This window comes from Bubalus bubalis, chromosome 16 (genome assembly GCF_019923935.1).
Source record: "Bubalus bubalis isolate 160015118507 breed Murrah chromosome 16, NDDB_SH_1, whole genome shotgun sequence".
In the NCBI taxonomy this organism is placed as follows: Eukaryota; Metazoa; Chordata; class Mammalia; order Artiodactyla; family Bovidae; genus Bubalus; species Bubalus bubalis.
In genome coordinates, this window is record NC_059172.1 from 37,016,890 (window position 1) to 37,033,477 (window position 16,588).

Here is a 16,588-nt window from a genome sequence, read left to right on the forward strand (position 1 = left end):
TCAGGCCTCAGTGCCACCAATTATTTCCTGTACCTGTTTCATTTAGTTTTTTTTTTTTTTTCTTTCCCTTTCCTTTATTCTTCTCCTTCTTCTTTTTCCTCCTCCTAACCCTCCCCTTCTCCTTCTTGTTCTCTTCTGTCTTATTCTTCTCCTCCATCTGCTATTTCTTCTAAGTGTTCACATGCTTTCTGGGGCTCATAAGGGGGTGGGGCATTTATTTTATTTTGGTGTGTTTTTAATTAACAGAGGTAGACCATTCCAGTAGTTTTCTTCTTCTGCGTACTTGGACTGGAGATAGCTCAGTGGATCAGGAAGTGTGAACCTAGATAAGGGTTCAGGAGGACACAGAGCTGTGGCAAAGGAGAGGACTAGCTAAAGACAATGAAAGCCAGGGTGCTTCTCCTACTGCTTTCAAAGACTCTGTCCTTAGTCTCCATTGAAGTAGATAAGTGAAAGAGCTTATGGGTTTGTGCTTGGGGGTCTTGCATGGTTAACTGTTCAAACATGCCTTGTCAATATGTGCTGTGTAAAATATATGTGTGTGTGTGTATGTTTATAAATATGTGAATACTGTCAAAATATGAAGGCTACAGTGGCTAGATAACATCCAAGACCTTGAAAGCCAGAGGAACAAATTTCACTCTAATTTTAATTGCAATTAAAAATAAACTTAGTTTAAAAATTTATGAAATCTAATTTAAATACAAAAAAAAAAAAAAAAAAAAAAAAAAAAACAGACACAAAATCACCTGAAAGAAAAAGAATGCTTCCCAGGCCAGAAACTCTTAACTATAATCTTTGGAATGTTCCAAAGTGTAAAAAGTGTGTTAATCATTAGAGAATTGAACAACAAGGGGAAGTTTAGGAAAAAGAAGGTTGCTCTGTTGACTAGGAATCTAGAGACGTTGAACCTCACATAATATTTATGTTCAGGCCATATCTATCTTTCACATGAAGAAGATGAATAAGCCATGTCTGAACTTACTGTTAAGATGCTTTCTTGGCATGACTGAATCCAGCTACCTGCCCTGTAAGTTTGCTTCCTCTACTTTTACTTGATTGATATAAGGAAAGCATGTATTACTCACAAAGACATGAAAATTCAAGTTATAAACCCCAATGTAAATTAATAAATAATTACATTGATTTCTATTTTTAGGCTTGTGTGCCTTTTATTTTGGCCAAAATAAGTCTTCAAGAGTCAACCTAAACCTACAAATAAATGGGCTACATTCTGAAACTAACTAATTTCATCAAGGCCCTGTTTGCTGAGGTCTAAATAGCATTGAGCTTACTCCTTGGAAGGAAAGTTATGACCAACCTAGACAGCATATTATAAAGCAGAGACTACTTTGCCAATAAAGGTCTATCTTGTCAAGGCTATGGTTTTTCCAGTGGTCATGTATGGATGTGAGAGTTGGACTGTGAAGACAGCTGAGCACCGAAGAATTGAAGCTTTTGAACTGTGGTGTTGGAGAAGACTCTTGAGAGTCCTTGGACTGCAAGGAAGTCCAACCAGTGCATCCTAAAGGAGATCACTTCTAGGTGTTCATTGGAAGGACTGATGCTAAAGCTGAAACTCCAGTATTTTGGCCACCACTTGTGAAGAGTTGGCTCATTGGAAAAGACCCTGATGCTGGGAGGGATTGGGGGCAGGAGGAGAAGGGGACGACAGAGGGAGGATGAGGCTGGATGGCATCACTGACTCGATGGACATGAGTTTGAGTGAACTCCAAGAGTTGGTGATGGACAGGGAGGCCTGGTGTGCTGCGATTCATGGGGTCGCAAAGAGTCGGACATGACTGAGTGACAACTGAACTTAAGTAGTGTTGATTGGCATTACCTCTTTTGGCATTACTCTACTGATGTTTTTGTATGCATGTAGTGGGGGGTGTTTATGTATGTGTTCATGCATGCTAAGATGCTTCAGTCATGTCTGACTCTTTGCAACCTGGACTGTAGCCACCAGCTCCTCTGTCCATGAGATTCTCCAGATAAGAATACTGGACTAGGTAGCCATGCCTTCCTCCAGGGGATCTTCCCAACCCAAGGACCAAACCTATGTCTCCTGCATTGGCAGGTGTGTTCTTTACCACCAGTGCCATCAGAGAAGCCCTTTTAAATTTATAGGTGCCAACAAGCTTGCATGCATGCCAAGTCACTTCAGTCTCATCCTACTCTATGACCATATGGACTGTAGCCTGCCAGGATCCTCTGTCCATAGGGTTTTCCAGGCAAGAATACTGGAATGAGTCACCATGCCTTCCTCCAGGGGATCTTCCCAACCCAGGGATCAATCCTGAGTCTCCTGTAACTTCCACATTGCATGTGCATCCTTTACCACTGAGCCACAGAGGAAGTCTGTAGGTGCCAATATAAATATTAGCAAGTGTTATTCTATGAAATTTGGCTTTATTATGAGTGATACAGGAAAATACCAGAGAACTTTGGACAAAGAGATTACCATACACAATTTGCATTTCTACCAGTGTGCTTTGACTGCCATATTGGGAAGACACTGTCAGGAGCAGTGGTAGAAAGATCAGTTAGGAGTCTGCAGTAAGCATGCAGGTGGAGATTACATTGCCTTACACCAGGGAGGTGGTAGCAAGGGGTCAACCAGTAAATAAATGTTTAACACCAAGTGGATTTTCTAACAGGATGTGGAATTTGTGAGCTGTGGGTGTGTGTATGAGTGTGCATGCATGCACATGCTCTTGTACATGCTAATTTCTGAATGTGAGTATCTGTGTGGAAAGATGTAAAAGCCAGACAAGAAGAGTCTTTATGTTGAGTCTCGTCAATTCCTTTGTTCATCACTCTAACTGATTCAGAATTCTTGCTTTTAAATGAGGATAGTGGTACTTCCCTGGTGGTCCTGTGGTTAAAAAAGCACCTGCCAATGTAGGGGATACAGGTTTAATCCCTGATAAGTCCAGAAAGATTCCATGCCACTGAGCAATTAAGCCTGTGGGCCACAACTGCTGAGCCTAAGCACCACAGCTGCTGAAGTCTATGTACACTAGAGTCCATGGTCCACAGCAAGAGAAATCACAGTAAGAAGCCTAAGCACCATGACTGGTAAGTAGCCCTTCCTTGCCACTACTAGAGAAAGCCTACATGCATCAATGAAGGACTAGGGCAGCCAAAATTAAATAAACAAAATAAAATGAAGATGGTAGATGGGTAGGTAGGAAACTCAGAAAATATCTCTGGAGCATGTTCACACATTCAACTTTTAGCCAAAGTGACATGAACAGTGACAGCACTTCTTGGGTACTGATCAGAGGCCTAGAAGGTAAGACATTTTCCCCTGAGAGCAGTAGCGCCAAGATGGGCCTGAGATGGTTCCTTAAATCGAGCGTTGCCTGGTGTCATCCCCAGTCAGATCTGCCCAGCATGTCACGGGCCCTTTGTCAGCAGATGTTGGTAGTGCCCTACAATGGTGAACAAGGTTTCCCTTTTCCTGTTTCATGCCCCCCTCTTTCATCCTCATATCTCAGTCCATAACCACAGAACCCTGCAAACAGGATGTACACTATGTGGAATCTTAAAAACGTGAGACCTAGGACTTGCCTGGTGTACAGTAGATAACAATTTGTCTGCCAAATGAAGGGACATGCTTTAATTCCTGGTCTGGGAATATTCCACATGCTGCAAAGCAACTAAACCTGAGCTCCGTGGCTACTGAGCCTGCACCAGACTACTGAAGCCCACACACTGTTACTGCTGAAGCCCGTGCACCCAAGAGTGTGTGCTCACCAAGACAAGACACTGCAATGAGAAGTCCACACACTACATGAAGAGTACAATTTCATCTCTGATTTGACCCCCTAAAGCCTTTGACTTAAAAATGAGAGACTTTTATTTAACTTGTTGATTCCAGACGTACATACCAATTCAACTTTCTTTTAAACATGGATGCAGCTAGCATGGTTGCTTTGTTGTCAAGATCCATTAAAAAGAAGGCTCCAAAATTCCCTACTCTTCAATATTGCCATTTCAGCCTGAGATCTTTTGCATTTAGGAAGAGATGTTAAATGAGTCAACTTACTCTTTGTGAATTCTCACCAGACATTAACTTTTGTTAAAAGTCAAAGTAGGAGTTGTGTTGAGGCTTTTTTTTTCATTTCCCTGCAACGTTTAAAGATGACATTATATACCAATTTAACAAGGGTAGCTGATTTTTCACAAGGTCACAGTAGTAATTTTATTTTTTTTTCAGTCCTGGCTCTCTGATTCAAAATGATGTTCTAAACTGTTAAACCACCTTACTTTACTTGTCGATTAGCAGTGCAAATATGTTGTGAGTAATGTCTAGATGGTATGTTCTTGTTGGTGAATTTTTAACTTTAAGAATGCATCCACAGTGTACACCAAAATATATTATCTATTCTATTCTATCCCAGGCAGTTTTGCTTCGTCTTTCCTGTTTACCTGAAATTCTCAGAATACACAAACACATTATTCATCAGTGATTTGGCCTACGCTATCCTCCTTTGCTTTTCTGACTTTTGTCTTCTTGTCTTTTGGACAATTGTCTATACTACTTATCTTTACCACCCATTTCATACCAAGGGCTTCATCATCTGATCTCATAAAAACCTTGAATACACTCATTTACAGTCACTTGTTAGATGTGTTACTTTCAGCAGCTCCCCAACTAAATTCAGAACTGGTAAAGGAATAGGTCAAAGCTGTGTATTGTCACCTCAATTATTTAACTTCTATGCAGGGTACATCATGAGAAATGCAGGGCTGGATGAAGCACAAGCTGGAATCAAGGTTGCCAGGAGAAATATCAATAACTTCATATATGCAGATGACACCTCCCTTATGGCAAAAACCAAAGAGGAACTAAACAGCCTCTTCATGAAAGTGAAAGAAGAGAATTGAAAAGCTGTCTTAAAACTCAACAGTCAAAAAACGAAGACTATGGCATCCAATCCCATCACATTGCTTGGCCAACAAAGTTCCATCTAGTCAAAGCTATGGTTTTTCCAGTAGCCATGTATGGATGTGAGAGTTGGATCATAAAGAAAGCTGACTACCAAAGAATTGATGGCATTGAACTGTGATGTTGGAGAAGACTCTTGAGAGTTCCTTGGGGTGCAAGGATATCAAACCAGTCAAACCTGAAGTTTCAGTCCTGAATATTTATTGGAAGGACCGATGCTGCAGCTGAAACTTCAATACTTTGACCATTTGATGTGAAGAACCGACTCAGGGAAAAGACCCTGATGCTGGGAAAGATTGAAGGCAGAAGAAGGGGACGACAGAGGATGAAATGGTTGAATGGTATCACCAACTCGATGGACATGAACTTAAGCAACTCCAGGAGTTGGTGATGGACAGGGAAGTCTGGTATGCTGCAGTCCATGGGATTGCAAAGAATGGTATACAACTGAGAGACTGAAGTGAACTGAACTGAGATTCAGAATTAGGATGCAAGAAGGAACAAGGATTACTCATAATTCATATGTCATTTTCAGAATCCAGCACAGAAGGTTCTGTCCTTCTTGTAGTTCTTTTAAGATGGTAGAGAAAACTAGGATAAAAAGAGGTCAGGGGAGAAAGAGCAATGGGGACAGTAAAATGCATAAAGAAAATCTTAAAACAGTGGTGTCATTAGGCAGAAGAACTTAATGAATCTAAGTGATGTTCTGGATAATTAAAAGAGAGAGAAGACATTTACAAGAAAGGCTAAATAACATAATTTATTTAAATAAAACTTAGCAATGATCTAACTCCAAAATCAAGCTGCAACTTGAATTCTTAAGGGAGAGTAAGGCTAAGGCGCAGAGCCTGTTTTCCATAACATCAGCTATTTACAACCACTGCTGTCATGGGGTCCAAGATACTGATATATTTTCTCAGTGCCTTGACTAGCCCTTCATTTCTTTATGTCTTCAGTGTTTTGCCCTCCCATGTGCCCATCTGAGTAAGAGACAGTGAAATAATTTACATACACCAGTGCAATGAAAACAAATGTCTTTATTAGGCAGAGGCCAGATGCTCAAAACACTTCATAATTTTTCCATATTCAATTTTTGGGCTCTGAGGATGAAAAAACCTTTCCTGGAAAGCAGGAAAGGGAGCTTAATGATATCTGTGGGCCAGGGCATTGGCCACACCAGTCACCACCTTCTGAAAAGTAGCCTGCAGCACCGGGGTGAATTCCTTGCCAAAATGGTGAGCCAGCACCACCACTAGCACGTTGCCCAGGAGCTGCGTGGAAAAGACATTAAGCAAGGGCAGGGTTAGTGCAGGTGAGTGAAGGGAGAGTCTCTCAGTCGTGTCTGATTCTTTGCAACCCCATGGACTATACAGTCCATGGATTTCTCCAGGCCAGAATACTGGAGTGGGTAGTCTTTCCCTTCTCCAGGGGATCTTCCCAACCCAGGGATAGAACCCAGGTCTCCCACATTGCAGGCAGATTCTTTACCAGCTGAGCCACAGGGGAAACCCAAGAATACTGGAGTGGGTGCCTATCCCTTCTCCAGATGTCCTTCCCGACCCAAGAATAGAACTGGGATCTCTTGCATTGCAGGCAGACTCTTTACCAACTGAGCTATGAGCAAAGTCCAAGGTTAGATTCAGGGTATTTCAGTCTCATACCAAGCTGTGGCCGTAGGATATAAGCACAAAGATGACTGAAGTGAAGTTGTTACTATTGATGTGAATCTACCTATATCTTCCTGAATATATATTTAGAAATGTTTCTCTCTTTCTAACTTAATCCAGAACTTGTTATCATTTTTATTATTTTGAATCATTTCAAAAAGCAATAGAACATTTTATTCCTTGAAAGAAACAGATAAGGGGAAAATATTAGATACAATTTTTAAAGTTGATAAAATAAATATTTTTTTCAAATTAAACCCTCAAAATAAAGTATAATTAAAAAGAGGACATTGCAGACAACAGAGAACAAGAATGAGTCAGAGGAAATGCTGGTTGTGAGCAAAGAGTTTAAAAGAGTCTAAACGGTTCTGAGGAGTCCTTAGCACTCTAACCAGAATACCTCTTCTCCATTCTAAACTATGTCCTGCCATTCAGCTTTCTCCCCATAACATGAGCTTGATCATAAAAAGAAGAAGGAGAACACTGAGCATTGCACAAACTCACATTGAAGTTCTCAGGATCCACATGCAGCTTATCACAGTGCAGCTCACTCAGTGCAGCAAAGGTGCCCTTGAGGTCGTCGAGATGCTTCATGCCATTACTAAAGGAATCCAGCACCTTCTTGCCATGGGCCTTCACCTTAGCGTTGTTCATAATAGCATCAGCAGTGGACAAGTCCCCAAAGGACTCAAAGAACCTCTGAGTCCAGGGGTAGACAACCAGCAGCCTAGGGGGAGAAAACAGCACAAGGTCAGAGGAAGTCAGCAGCTCTCAGAATCTCAGGGAGGGCTCTGTCCTCACACGCCCAGGTGCATTTCACTCTCCTTAAACCTGCCTTGTCAGTGGGATACCTACCTGCCCAGGACCTCACCACTAATTTCATCCACATGCACCCTGCCCCAGAAGGCGGTGACGGCAGCCTTCTCCTCAGCAGTCAGCATGGTGTCTGTTTGTGTAGTTGCTAGTGAACACGGTTGTGTCAAAAGCAAGTGTAAGCAGCAGCTGGCCCAGCTCTTCCTTTTATGCCCAGCCCTGCCTCCTGCCCTCCCTGCTTCTGTGAGCAGATTGGCTCATGAGAAGTTGTGGTTCCACAGGGTGAGGCTTGAATGATGATAGTCATACCTCTCCTTGGTCTTCCTGGCACTGACTTTAGACCATCAGCCCTCTTTCTGGGCATCTCTAGATCTCAGTCATTCCAGCAATACAAATTGCTATTAAAGTCATCTTCCTTAGCAAGTTTGCTTGTAGAGATTTTAGAATCACAACGAGGTAGCCTCTTGGAAACCACCTCCTCAATTTTCTTATTACACAAATGAAGAATCTGGGCTCCAGAAAATGGAAAGGATTTGTCCACTATGATTCGACTTAAGACTATGTGGATGGATCATCTCCTGTGCCTTCAGAATATGCAAAAGAATTCCAAGTACAGCCTGGATACAACCTCTGCCCCTGTTCTAAATGTGCATCTCTTTTGTTTGCTTGTTTGGGATTAAATCGTTCTGGTATGAAAACAAATATTCATTTGCTTATCTACTCATTCAATTTTTTCTTAATTTAATTTATGGCCAATTAAATAATGATAGAAAAATAGAATAAGTATGGATCGAGAGGTCCTGTGAAATACTTACTCCATTAATCCATATGTGAAAACATAGAGACCTCTCCATGTAGTAAGAAATACAAATAAGTGAAAAATCAATCATAACCCCAAGGTTTCAATAACCCTGAGAGAGGTAATGTGTTCAAAGACTAGTAGAGGCATATAACTTGTTTCTTCATGGACTGACCTGGGAAAGTGTCTGAAAGAACAGAGAGGCTTCTCCATGATTTAAAAGGAGGGATAAAATTGTGGAAAGACATTACAGCTTGAATCGGATTATTTGTTTTCTCTCTCTAAGCCTCTAAGAATACTGTGTTCATAAGAATTACTTCTATTTTATTCATCCATAATTTTGTTTTCTCTATATACTTTATTTATACCTTCTTTCTCTAAAATTTATTCTTCATTATCTACAGCTTTTCAAATATTTCTTCTCTCTTTGCCCCTCCTCCCACCCATATAATAAATCCTCTTACCTTCTTAGGCAAGAAAAAAGTTCTGAGGTATAGAGGTCTATTTCTTACTACTAGAAGATTCAATGAAAAAAGCAAAATCAGCAAGCATTTCTGAGCTCAGCAGAACTTCAGAGTTCCCTGAGGTTCCCCTACTTTCTACCATCTGTACTTTCAGCATCTTCCCTTCTTCCTCAATTTCTACTTCCTTTCAGTAAGGATAAGAGCATATATATTTACTTTCCATGATCTCTCTCCTTAGAACCTTCTCCTGATTCAGACAACTTGATGTCTAGAGTCACCTTTCTCTCACCTTTGCATCACTGGCAAAACATGTTCAAAAAAATCTCTCATTCTTTCAGCTCTATGTCTCTGTAACTCCAACTAATATATTTTTAGGTGAACTAGAAGGAAAGGACTTCTGCATTTCTAGTTGTCACAAAGAAATTCATAAATGTCCAGCTTTCTTTACTCCATCCTCCAAAGTATTTTTCCCATCACTGCTAGGTAAATGAAGATTCCTCACCCCTTTGACGTGGCCCATTCCCATTCAAGTACTTGTGAACAAATTCATTTTGATATTTTCAGACATGTGGAAAAGTCTTGGCTCTTGCCTAGCTTTCTGGAAGTTAGGGCACAATTATATGCCCACAAAAGATTATAGGGGTAAAAATTATAGAATTTAAACATTTTCAATTTATATACACTCTTTTCTGCAACCCTCAAACAAAGAGGCTCTAACTATTGGTCTATACTTAGAAAAAAATTTCCACATGTTGACTTCCGGGAAAAGAAATCTTTCAAATGTTTTAAATGTTAAAAACAAAAAGCTACATTTGGTTGGACCTTTAGGTTTTGTGTTTCAATGGATTAAAGTGAAATCTCCATTAGCTTTATCATTGCTTTATATTTGTACTCTTTTAAACATCCTAATTCACACCCCTAATATCAGAGGTCAGGCATATGTGAGTGAAAGGACTTCTGGGAAACTTTGGACATGTCTCTTCAGGATTTTTGTATTATGGAAAACTCACAGAATTTACTAAATAATAGAATAGTCTATTCCTATATTTTCTTGTAAAGGAGTCAAACTGTCAGGGCTACAATTTTGCTGTTTTGACTGACAGAAATTAGCATGTACTTAAAGACTTCCCCTATCCTTTTCTGTTTTCAGAGTTGATTTCCCTAATTCATTTGCTTTAAATTAATTATTTTTAAATATTTAATCTAGAATATTATATTAATTTCAGGTGCACAGCATAGTGATTCAGTGTTTTTAAGGACTATGCACCATTTAAAGTTGCAATAAATTATTGACTATGTTTTCTGTTCTGTACAATATATCCTTGTTGCTAATCTATTTTATACACAGTAGTTTGTATTCCTGAATCCCCTACCCCTATCCTGACCATCCCCTCTCCCCAGGGGTTAATACTAGTTTGTTCTCTATACCTGTGAGTTTGTTTCTGCTTTGTTATATAAATTTGTTTATTTTGCTTTTTGTGTTCCACGTAAAAGTTGCAACATACAAGATTTTGTCTTCCTTTGTGTGACATTTCACCAAGCATAATATCCTTCAGGTTCATCCAAGTTGTTGCAACTGGCAAAATTTCATTCTTTTTTACACCTGAGTAATATGTAATATTCCAGTATACATATGTGTGTGTGTGTGTATACATATATATACAAATTCTTCTACTGGGTCTTCTTTTTTATATCTTCCTTTGCCATGAATGGTCTATGAGTCCCTCTTTTGTACTGATTACTGCTGCAGCCACCATCATGCAAGTCTCAGAGCAAGAGTTGTTGCTCTCTTTCATGCTTGCTACTTGGTATGATTAAAGAGTGAAATGGGTTTTTTCTTCTAAATCTGCAGAGACAAGTCTGAAAGTTGTTATCAGACATCAAAAGTTCAGGCAAAAATAAGGAAGAGTGAATAGTTGTATAAATGGGGTTATGTTCAGACCCTAAAGTGCAAATCCAGGTCGCCACTAAAAAGTTCTGGAATGCTTCTTAGGCCCACTACCATCTTCACCATCGTGAGCTTTCTTGGACTCTGTGAAGGGATCCACCGCATGTCTGCTCTACTTTGATTAAAGCCCTGTTGAGCATACACACACATGCACAAACTCACACAAGTCCGCAGAGAGAGAGATAGACTTTTTTTTTTCTTTTCCTTTATTGCAGTCTGGCAAGGTGACCTAATTCCTAATGTTCTATACCAGGCCTGGCCTATTCTGAGTATAATTAAGAGGATGAATATCGACTTTCTTCAGGAGAATCAGGACATTTCATTCAGAGATGTGTGGTTTCATCATTTGGTTCAAAAATTTCATTCAGCTAGAATTCTTTTGTACATGCTCTGCTGTTCAATTTTTAATTATCCAAGTAGAATATTTCAGCAATCTAATCCATATTTTTCTGGGTAAAATAGCTATTTTCTTTGGTTATTTTCCATTTGCATTTATTACAAGATAAAGCAGTTTTTATTTACTCTTCTTCCCCAGATGTACAATATCTTAGTTACCTCAGTTTTAGCACTGTTTCAAAAATAAACTAAAATAAAATAAAACAACAACAAAATAAGTAAATGCTTCATGAAGAGCAGAACTCATAGAAACAGATGTCATAAACAGAATAGTTTAGGAATGTTATAGTCTAATTCATGTTTAAAATGGTCAAATTTCTTTCTAAAAACAGTAAAATCAACATAGCCATAATTTTGAAAAAATATATCCTAATTATTACAGACCAGTTAGTGTCTGTTTATCAATTCCATATTAATATTTCCCCCACTGGGCTCAGATTTTAATTCATTCAGAATTAGCTTTTATTTACCTCAAAAGTGGGCTATGGTCTTGATTTCTCAAGAACAAAGGGGCAGTCTTTCTCAAGTAAAATTTGAAGCTGTATGTCTGGAAAGGCAGAACCGTGCCTTCAGACTGGTCACCCTTGACAAATACATAAGGCATTAATTCTCAAAGCCAACTTTCAGGGCACTTCTCTGAGGCTTAAGAGATAGAAAATCTAGAATAGCATCCTAAATTCCCATGACATTCAACTGGCTGATTTTAAAATGATTATGGAAATCAATGCACAACATTACTTACTTCTTGCTCTCTCTCCTCTCCTTTCTCCCCTCTCCTCTTCTTCCCTCCTTTTCTCTGTCTCTGACTCTCTGTGTCTCCCTCTCTGCCTCTGTTCTTCTCTCCCTGCCTCTGGTCTCTTTCCATCTTTCTTTCTTCCACACATACCCCATCTGCATTACCACATACTGAACATGATCTAGAAAGCAACATGATAGGGAGGAACTAGAAGTAACAATTGGGTAAATTATCAAACAAAATCAAATATTAAGGAATTAATTTTACTCTTAGCCTTTTACAGAAGCTCCAGTTTAACAAGGAATGAAAACATATAACAAGCTGCCAAGTCTCTTTCCATCCCTTGACTTCCTCACTCCCAACGTGGAGACACCACACCAGCAATACAGCAACTGTTTGAACTTCATCCAAGTTCCACCCCAGTGATGTTCTCTTGAATTCTCCAGTATTGGGATTTTCAATCCCAACTTCTTGCCTAGACTGATTGGCAGTTCCAAAGGTGAATGAACAAAAGAGAATACAGTAAGTTCTTCAGATATTTTTAAAACTTTTATGAACATTTAGAAAGAAGAAGGGTACTTTGTTTTCTCATTTGAGATTGTGAAACTCACAGTCTCCCCTTACGCTCTTTCAAACCTTTTGAAAATCTCTTTGTCTCCTAATGTCTAATTTTATGATGACATTTCTGTGCTCAAGAATGTGAAAGGAAACTTCCCAAAAATTTCCTGAAATGTCTCTGATTCTGTGATGTGACCCTGTGATTTTTAAACATAGTGTTGGGGTGTAAAGGATTCTCAGTGCCTGTTATGTATAATGACATGAGAAAAAAATAAATACTTAAAAGCTCATCTGCCTTCAGATAATTCAAAATATAGTTGTGAAAAAGTGAACTGTAATGCATTGTCTATAACCTGGGAAGCAACTTGTTCTGTTTCAGGTAGTCAAACCTAAATTTAATCAACAGGAGCATGATATAGATTTAAAGAAATGCATGCAAATGGCAACCCACTCCAGTATTCTTGCCTGAAAAATCCCACGGATGGAGTAGCCTGGTGCAGGCTACTCCGTCCATGGGGTCGCAAAGAGTTGGACACGACTGAGCAACTTCACTTCAGTTTATGCAAGTTAGAAGGTTCTAGAAGTCCTTCCAACTTTACATATGACAAAAATAATTTCACAAGTGATAGTTAGGGAGTTTGGGATGGACATATACACATTGCTGTCTTTAAAATGAATAATTAACAAGGTCTTACTGTATAGCACAGGGAAGTCAATCAATGATATGTGCCAGCCTGGATGGGAGGGAGTTTGGGGGAGAATGGAAATATGTATATAAATGGTTTAGTCACTTTGCTGTGCACTTGAAACTATCGCAACAGTTTTAATTGGAATGGAGAAGGCAATGGTACCCCACTCCAGTACTCTTGCCTGGAAAATCTCATTGATGGAGGAGCCTGGTAGGCTGCAGTCCATGGGGTGGCTAAGAGTCGGACATGACTGAGTGACTTGACTTTCACTTTTCACTTTCATGAATTGGAGAAGGAAATGGCAACCCACTCCAGTGTTCTTGCCTGGAGAATCCCAGGGAAAGGGGAGCCTGTTGGGCTGCCACCTATGGGGTCGCACAGAGTCGGACACGACTGAAGCGACTTAGCAGCAGCAGCACCCAGCATAAAATAAAAGGTTAAAAATTTTCTAAAGATATTGTACTACCTATAATCAGAAAGCAAATATCTAATCAGTGATTTACTTTCCTGTGTGCTTCCTCATTGTATATTGTAGCACTAAACCAAAGAAAACTGTACAATAGCCTATTTTTAAGATTGTCGTCTACTCCCAGGAGTTTTGACACAAGAAATAATTTTTCATTCATTGATTATTTCATTTAATAAACGTACATTTACTGTCTACAGTGGATTTGCTGTATAAGACATGGTAATCATGGAGGATAGTATAAAAGGCAGAAACCCTTATACAGCACACAGAGTGAGTATGCTAGACAGGAAGAAATGTGCAAAGCTTGGAGTGGGAGGGTTTGGAAGAATTTCCTTAGGCAATACTGGAAATTTCACTGATGCCAGGGTCAAAAGATTCAAGCAAGTGTTATGCGAGCACTGAGCTTTACCTGAAATGGGAGGTTGGGGTTAATTTTGGAGGCTATTTGGGGCAAGTGGGAGAGGGATATTATGCATTAGATTTGGAATATCTGATGTAATATAGCATCGTTGCCTACAGTGTGCAGGCAAGGGAAGTATCAACAAGGGAAACGTTAATAATGGTTTCTTGAGCAATCATTATGTCTCTGATTGAGCACACTATTTCTTGAGTAATTAGTGGATATGGATCAGAATTAGCCTGGAGTTTCTGTCTAGGTTTGAAGTTTTCCACGATTCCCTGCAATGCCAGTATCCTGTGTATATTTTAAACCTTAATAGTTCTTGTGCTTTGAGGCAGAAGCTTCATCCATTGTTGACTATGTGAGGTACCTTCCTTTTCTCATTCCCCTTGTTCTCTCATATTAGACACAAAGCCTCCCTATCAATAGACCCTTAGGGACTTTCCCATATCCTTAGAGGGGGGAAAAATGAGTAAACTGAATCAGGAAATTGAGCTGAAAGTTCCTTATTAGGCAGAAGCCATACCATTGAGGGTGGATTTTATTTCCCCAAGTTCAGAAGATAAAATCTGGGGAAATACTGGGACCTTCCTGACAGTCTAGTGTTTAAGGCTTAGTGTAATGCAGGGGGTAAGGGTTCTATTTCTGTTCAGGGGACTAAGATCTGACATGCCTTGTGGCCTGAAAACAGGAACATAAAAAACAACAGAAGCAATATCACAACTGAAAAATGACTTAAAAAGTTAAACTGTAAAAAATAGAAGAATCTAGGGAAATCAAGTCTTCCAATTGGAGAGTCAATTCTTAGATAGACTGATAAGGAATCCAGGGTGCTCAAGGGGTCTGGAGCTCTCAAGGAGGAGAAAAGGACAAATGTTTTGTTCTACATTGCTTTGTCTTAGTCACATAAGACATTTTTTCTTAAACTCTGAGTTGTGACAACAATCTTTAAGACTAACTTTCTTTAAGCCCAGAGCTCTTTAAACCCATGCATAACCTAGGTGGTTAAAGTAAAGGTAAAGGGCTTCCTTGCTGGCTCAGACAGTAAAGAATCTATCAGCAATGCCTGAGTTGGGAAGATCCCCTGGAGGACGGAATGGCAACCCACTCCAGTATTCTTGCCTGGAGAAGCCCATGGACAAAGAAACCGGACGGACTCCATGGAGTTGCCAAGAGTAGGACACTGACTGAGCGACTAACACAGACACAAAGAGGCCTATTTACTAGATGAAGGACAAAGAAGGAAGTGGCATCAAGTCGTTTCCAAGCCTATTCTTAATGATGGTGCCAGGGCAGGATACATTCATGGTTTAGGTATTCTCCTTTGAGGTGGATGTAGTATCAGTGGCCAAGTCTCTTAGAGAAAGACTGATTGATCTTTACCAAACCGCTATGTAACTCAAGTGATTAGATCTTACTCTCCAAATAGGAAGAGCATGAGAGGCCAACAGAAACCTACAAGACTCAAGTTGTATTAAAACATAATGCTTTCCTACCTCCCATCATTTGTCTTGTCTGAAAAAGTAGAGGATCCCTTTCAATAGTCCATTTTCCTCCATTTTAGTTGGAGACAGAAGCCTTACGTGGACTTGTTTGCTCGTAAGATTTGCTTGGAGAAATGAGTGGAGCTGCTTTTTTACAGATGGAATTTGGGAACCAGACAGTGCACTGTTCAGGACCTGCAGACCAGTACAGGGTTATCTATGCTGTCTTGCCATAGTAATGCTGTTCATAAACATGTCAATCCTTATTTTTATCTCATCAGAGTGTTAAGAAATTCCTTTTCTGTTTGGCAACAAACCTCCTATTTTTAAAGTTATGCTCAAAATATACTCTAATTGCTGAAAAAGTCAGTCCAAGGAATAAGGCTGACCTTCTACCATGGCTTCCCTGGTAGCTCAGATGATAAAGTGTCTCCCTGCAATGTGGGAGACCCAGGTTAGATCCCCGGGTGGGGAAGATCCCCTGGAGAAGGAAATGGCAACCTACTCCAGTACTCTTGCCTGGAAAATTCCATGGACAGAGGAGCCTTGAAAGCTATAGTCCATGGGGTCGCAAAGAACGACTTCACTTCACTTCAATGATTAAACAACAAAAAAATTCATCTTGCTCAAAGGTATGTTTTTCCTTAACTGTGTACTAATGATTATATAACAACAATGCATCTTGCTTGAGGACCTGGTTCTCCTTCTTAAGATTCTTCTGACTAATCCTGTTATCTTAAAATGCATGTTGTGAGAGAGGGTTTGATAAGACCTTTCTATTGTTAGTAACCAAAGGAAAAAGTATATAAGGTCTTGATAAGACTAGCAAGTAGGGCACTCTCCAGTTCCTCTTCTGATGTCTATCTCAGAAGCTTTCTCTGTCCCTTTTTCACTGTAATAAAACTTCTGCCATGCAAAAGCTCTGAGTGATCAAGCCTCTTCTCTGGCCCCAGATCGAAATCGTCTCCTTTGGAGGCCACAAATCTGACACTGTTCACTGTAAGCTATCACAATGTTCATCCACTCAAGGAATTCAAATAGGGCTCTGTAATAACCTAGAGGAGTGTGAATCGGTGGGAGATGGGAGGGAGATTCAAATGGGAGGGGACATATGTACACCTATGATTAATTCCTGTTAATGTATGATAGTGATGAAACCAGTATTGTAAACCAATCATCAATCAATTAAAAATAAATTTTCTCTTTTT

The 16,588-nt window shown here is 39.7% G+C and overlaps 1 protein-coding gene across 1 annotated transcript; it reads right to left on the minus strand.

Annotated features, from left to right (window-relative positions):
- Window positions 1-5,974: 5,974 nt before the first annotated feature.
- On the minus strand, window positions 5,975-7,611 carry LOC102392983 (hemoglobin subunit beta). The gene is made up of 3 exons (XM_006061583.3): window positions 7,480-7,611; window positions 7,129-7,351; window positions 5,975-6,228 (listed from the first exon to the last, which is right to left on the minus strand). The coding sequence occupies exons 1-3, from the start codon at window positions 7,563-7,565 to the stop codon at window positions 6,100-6,102; spliced, it is 438 nt and encodes a 145-aa protein (XP_006061645.3). The 5' UTR covers window positions 7,566-7,611; the 3' UTR covers window positions 5,975-6,099.
- Window positions 7,612-16,588: the final 8,977 nt, after the last annotated feature.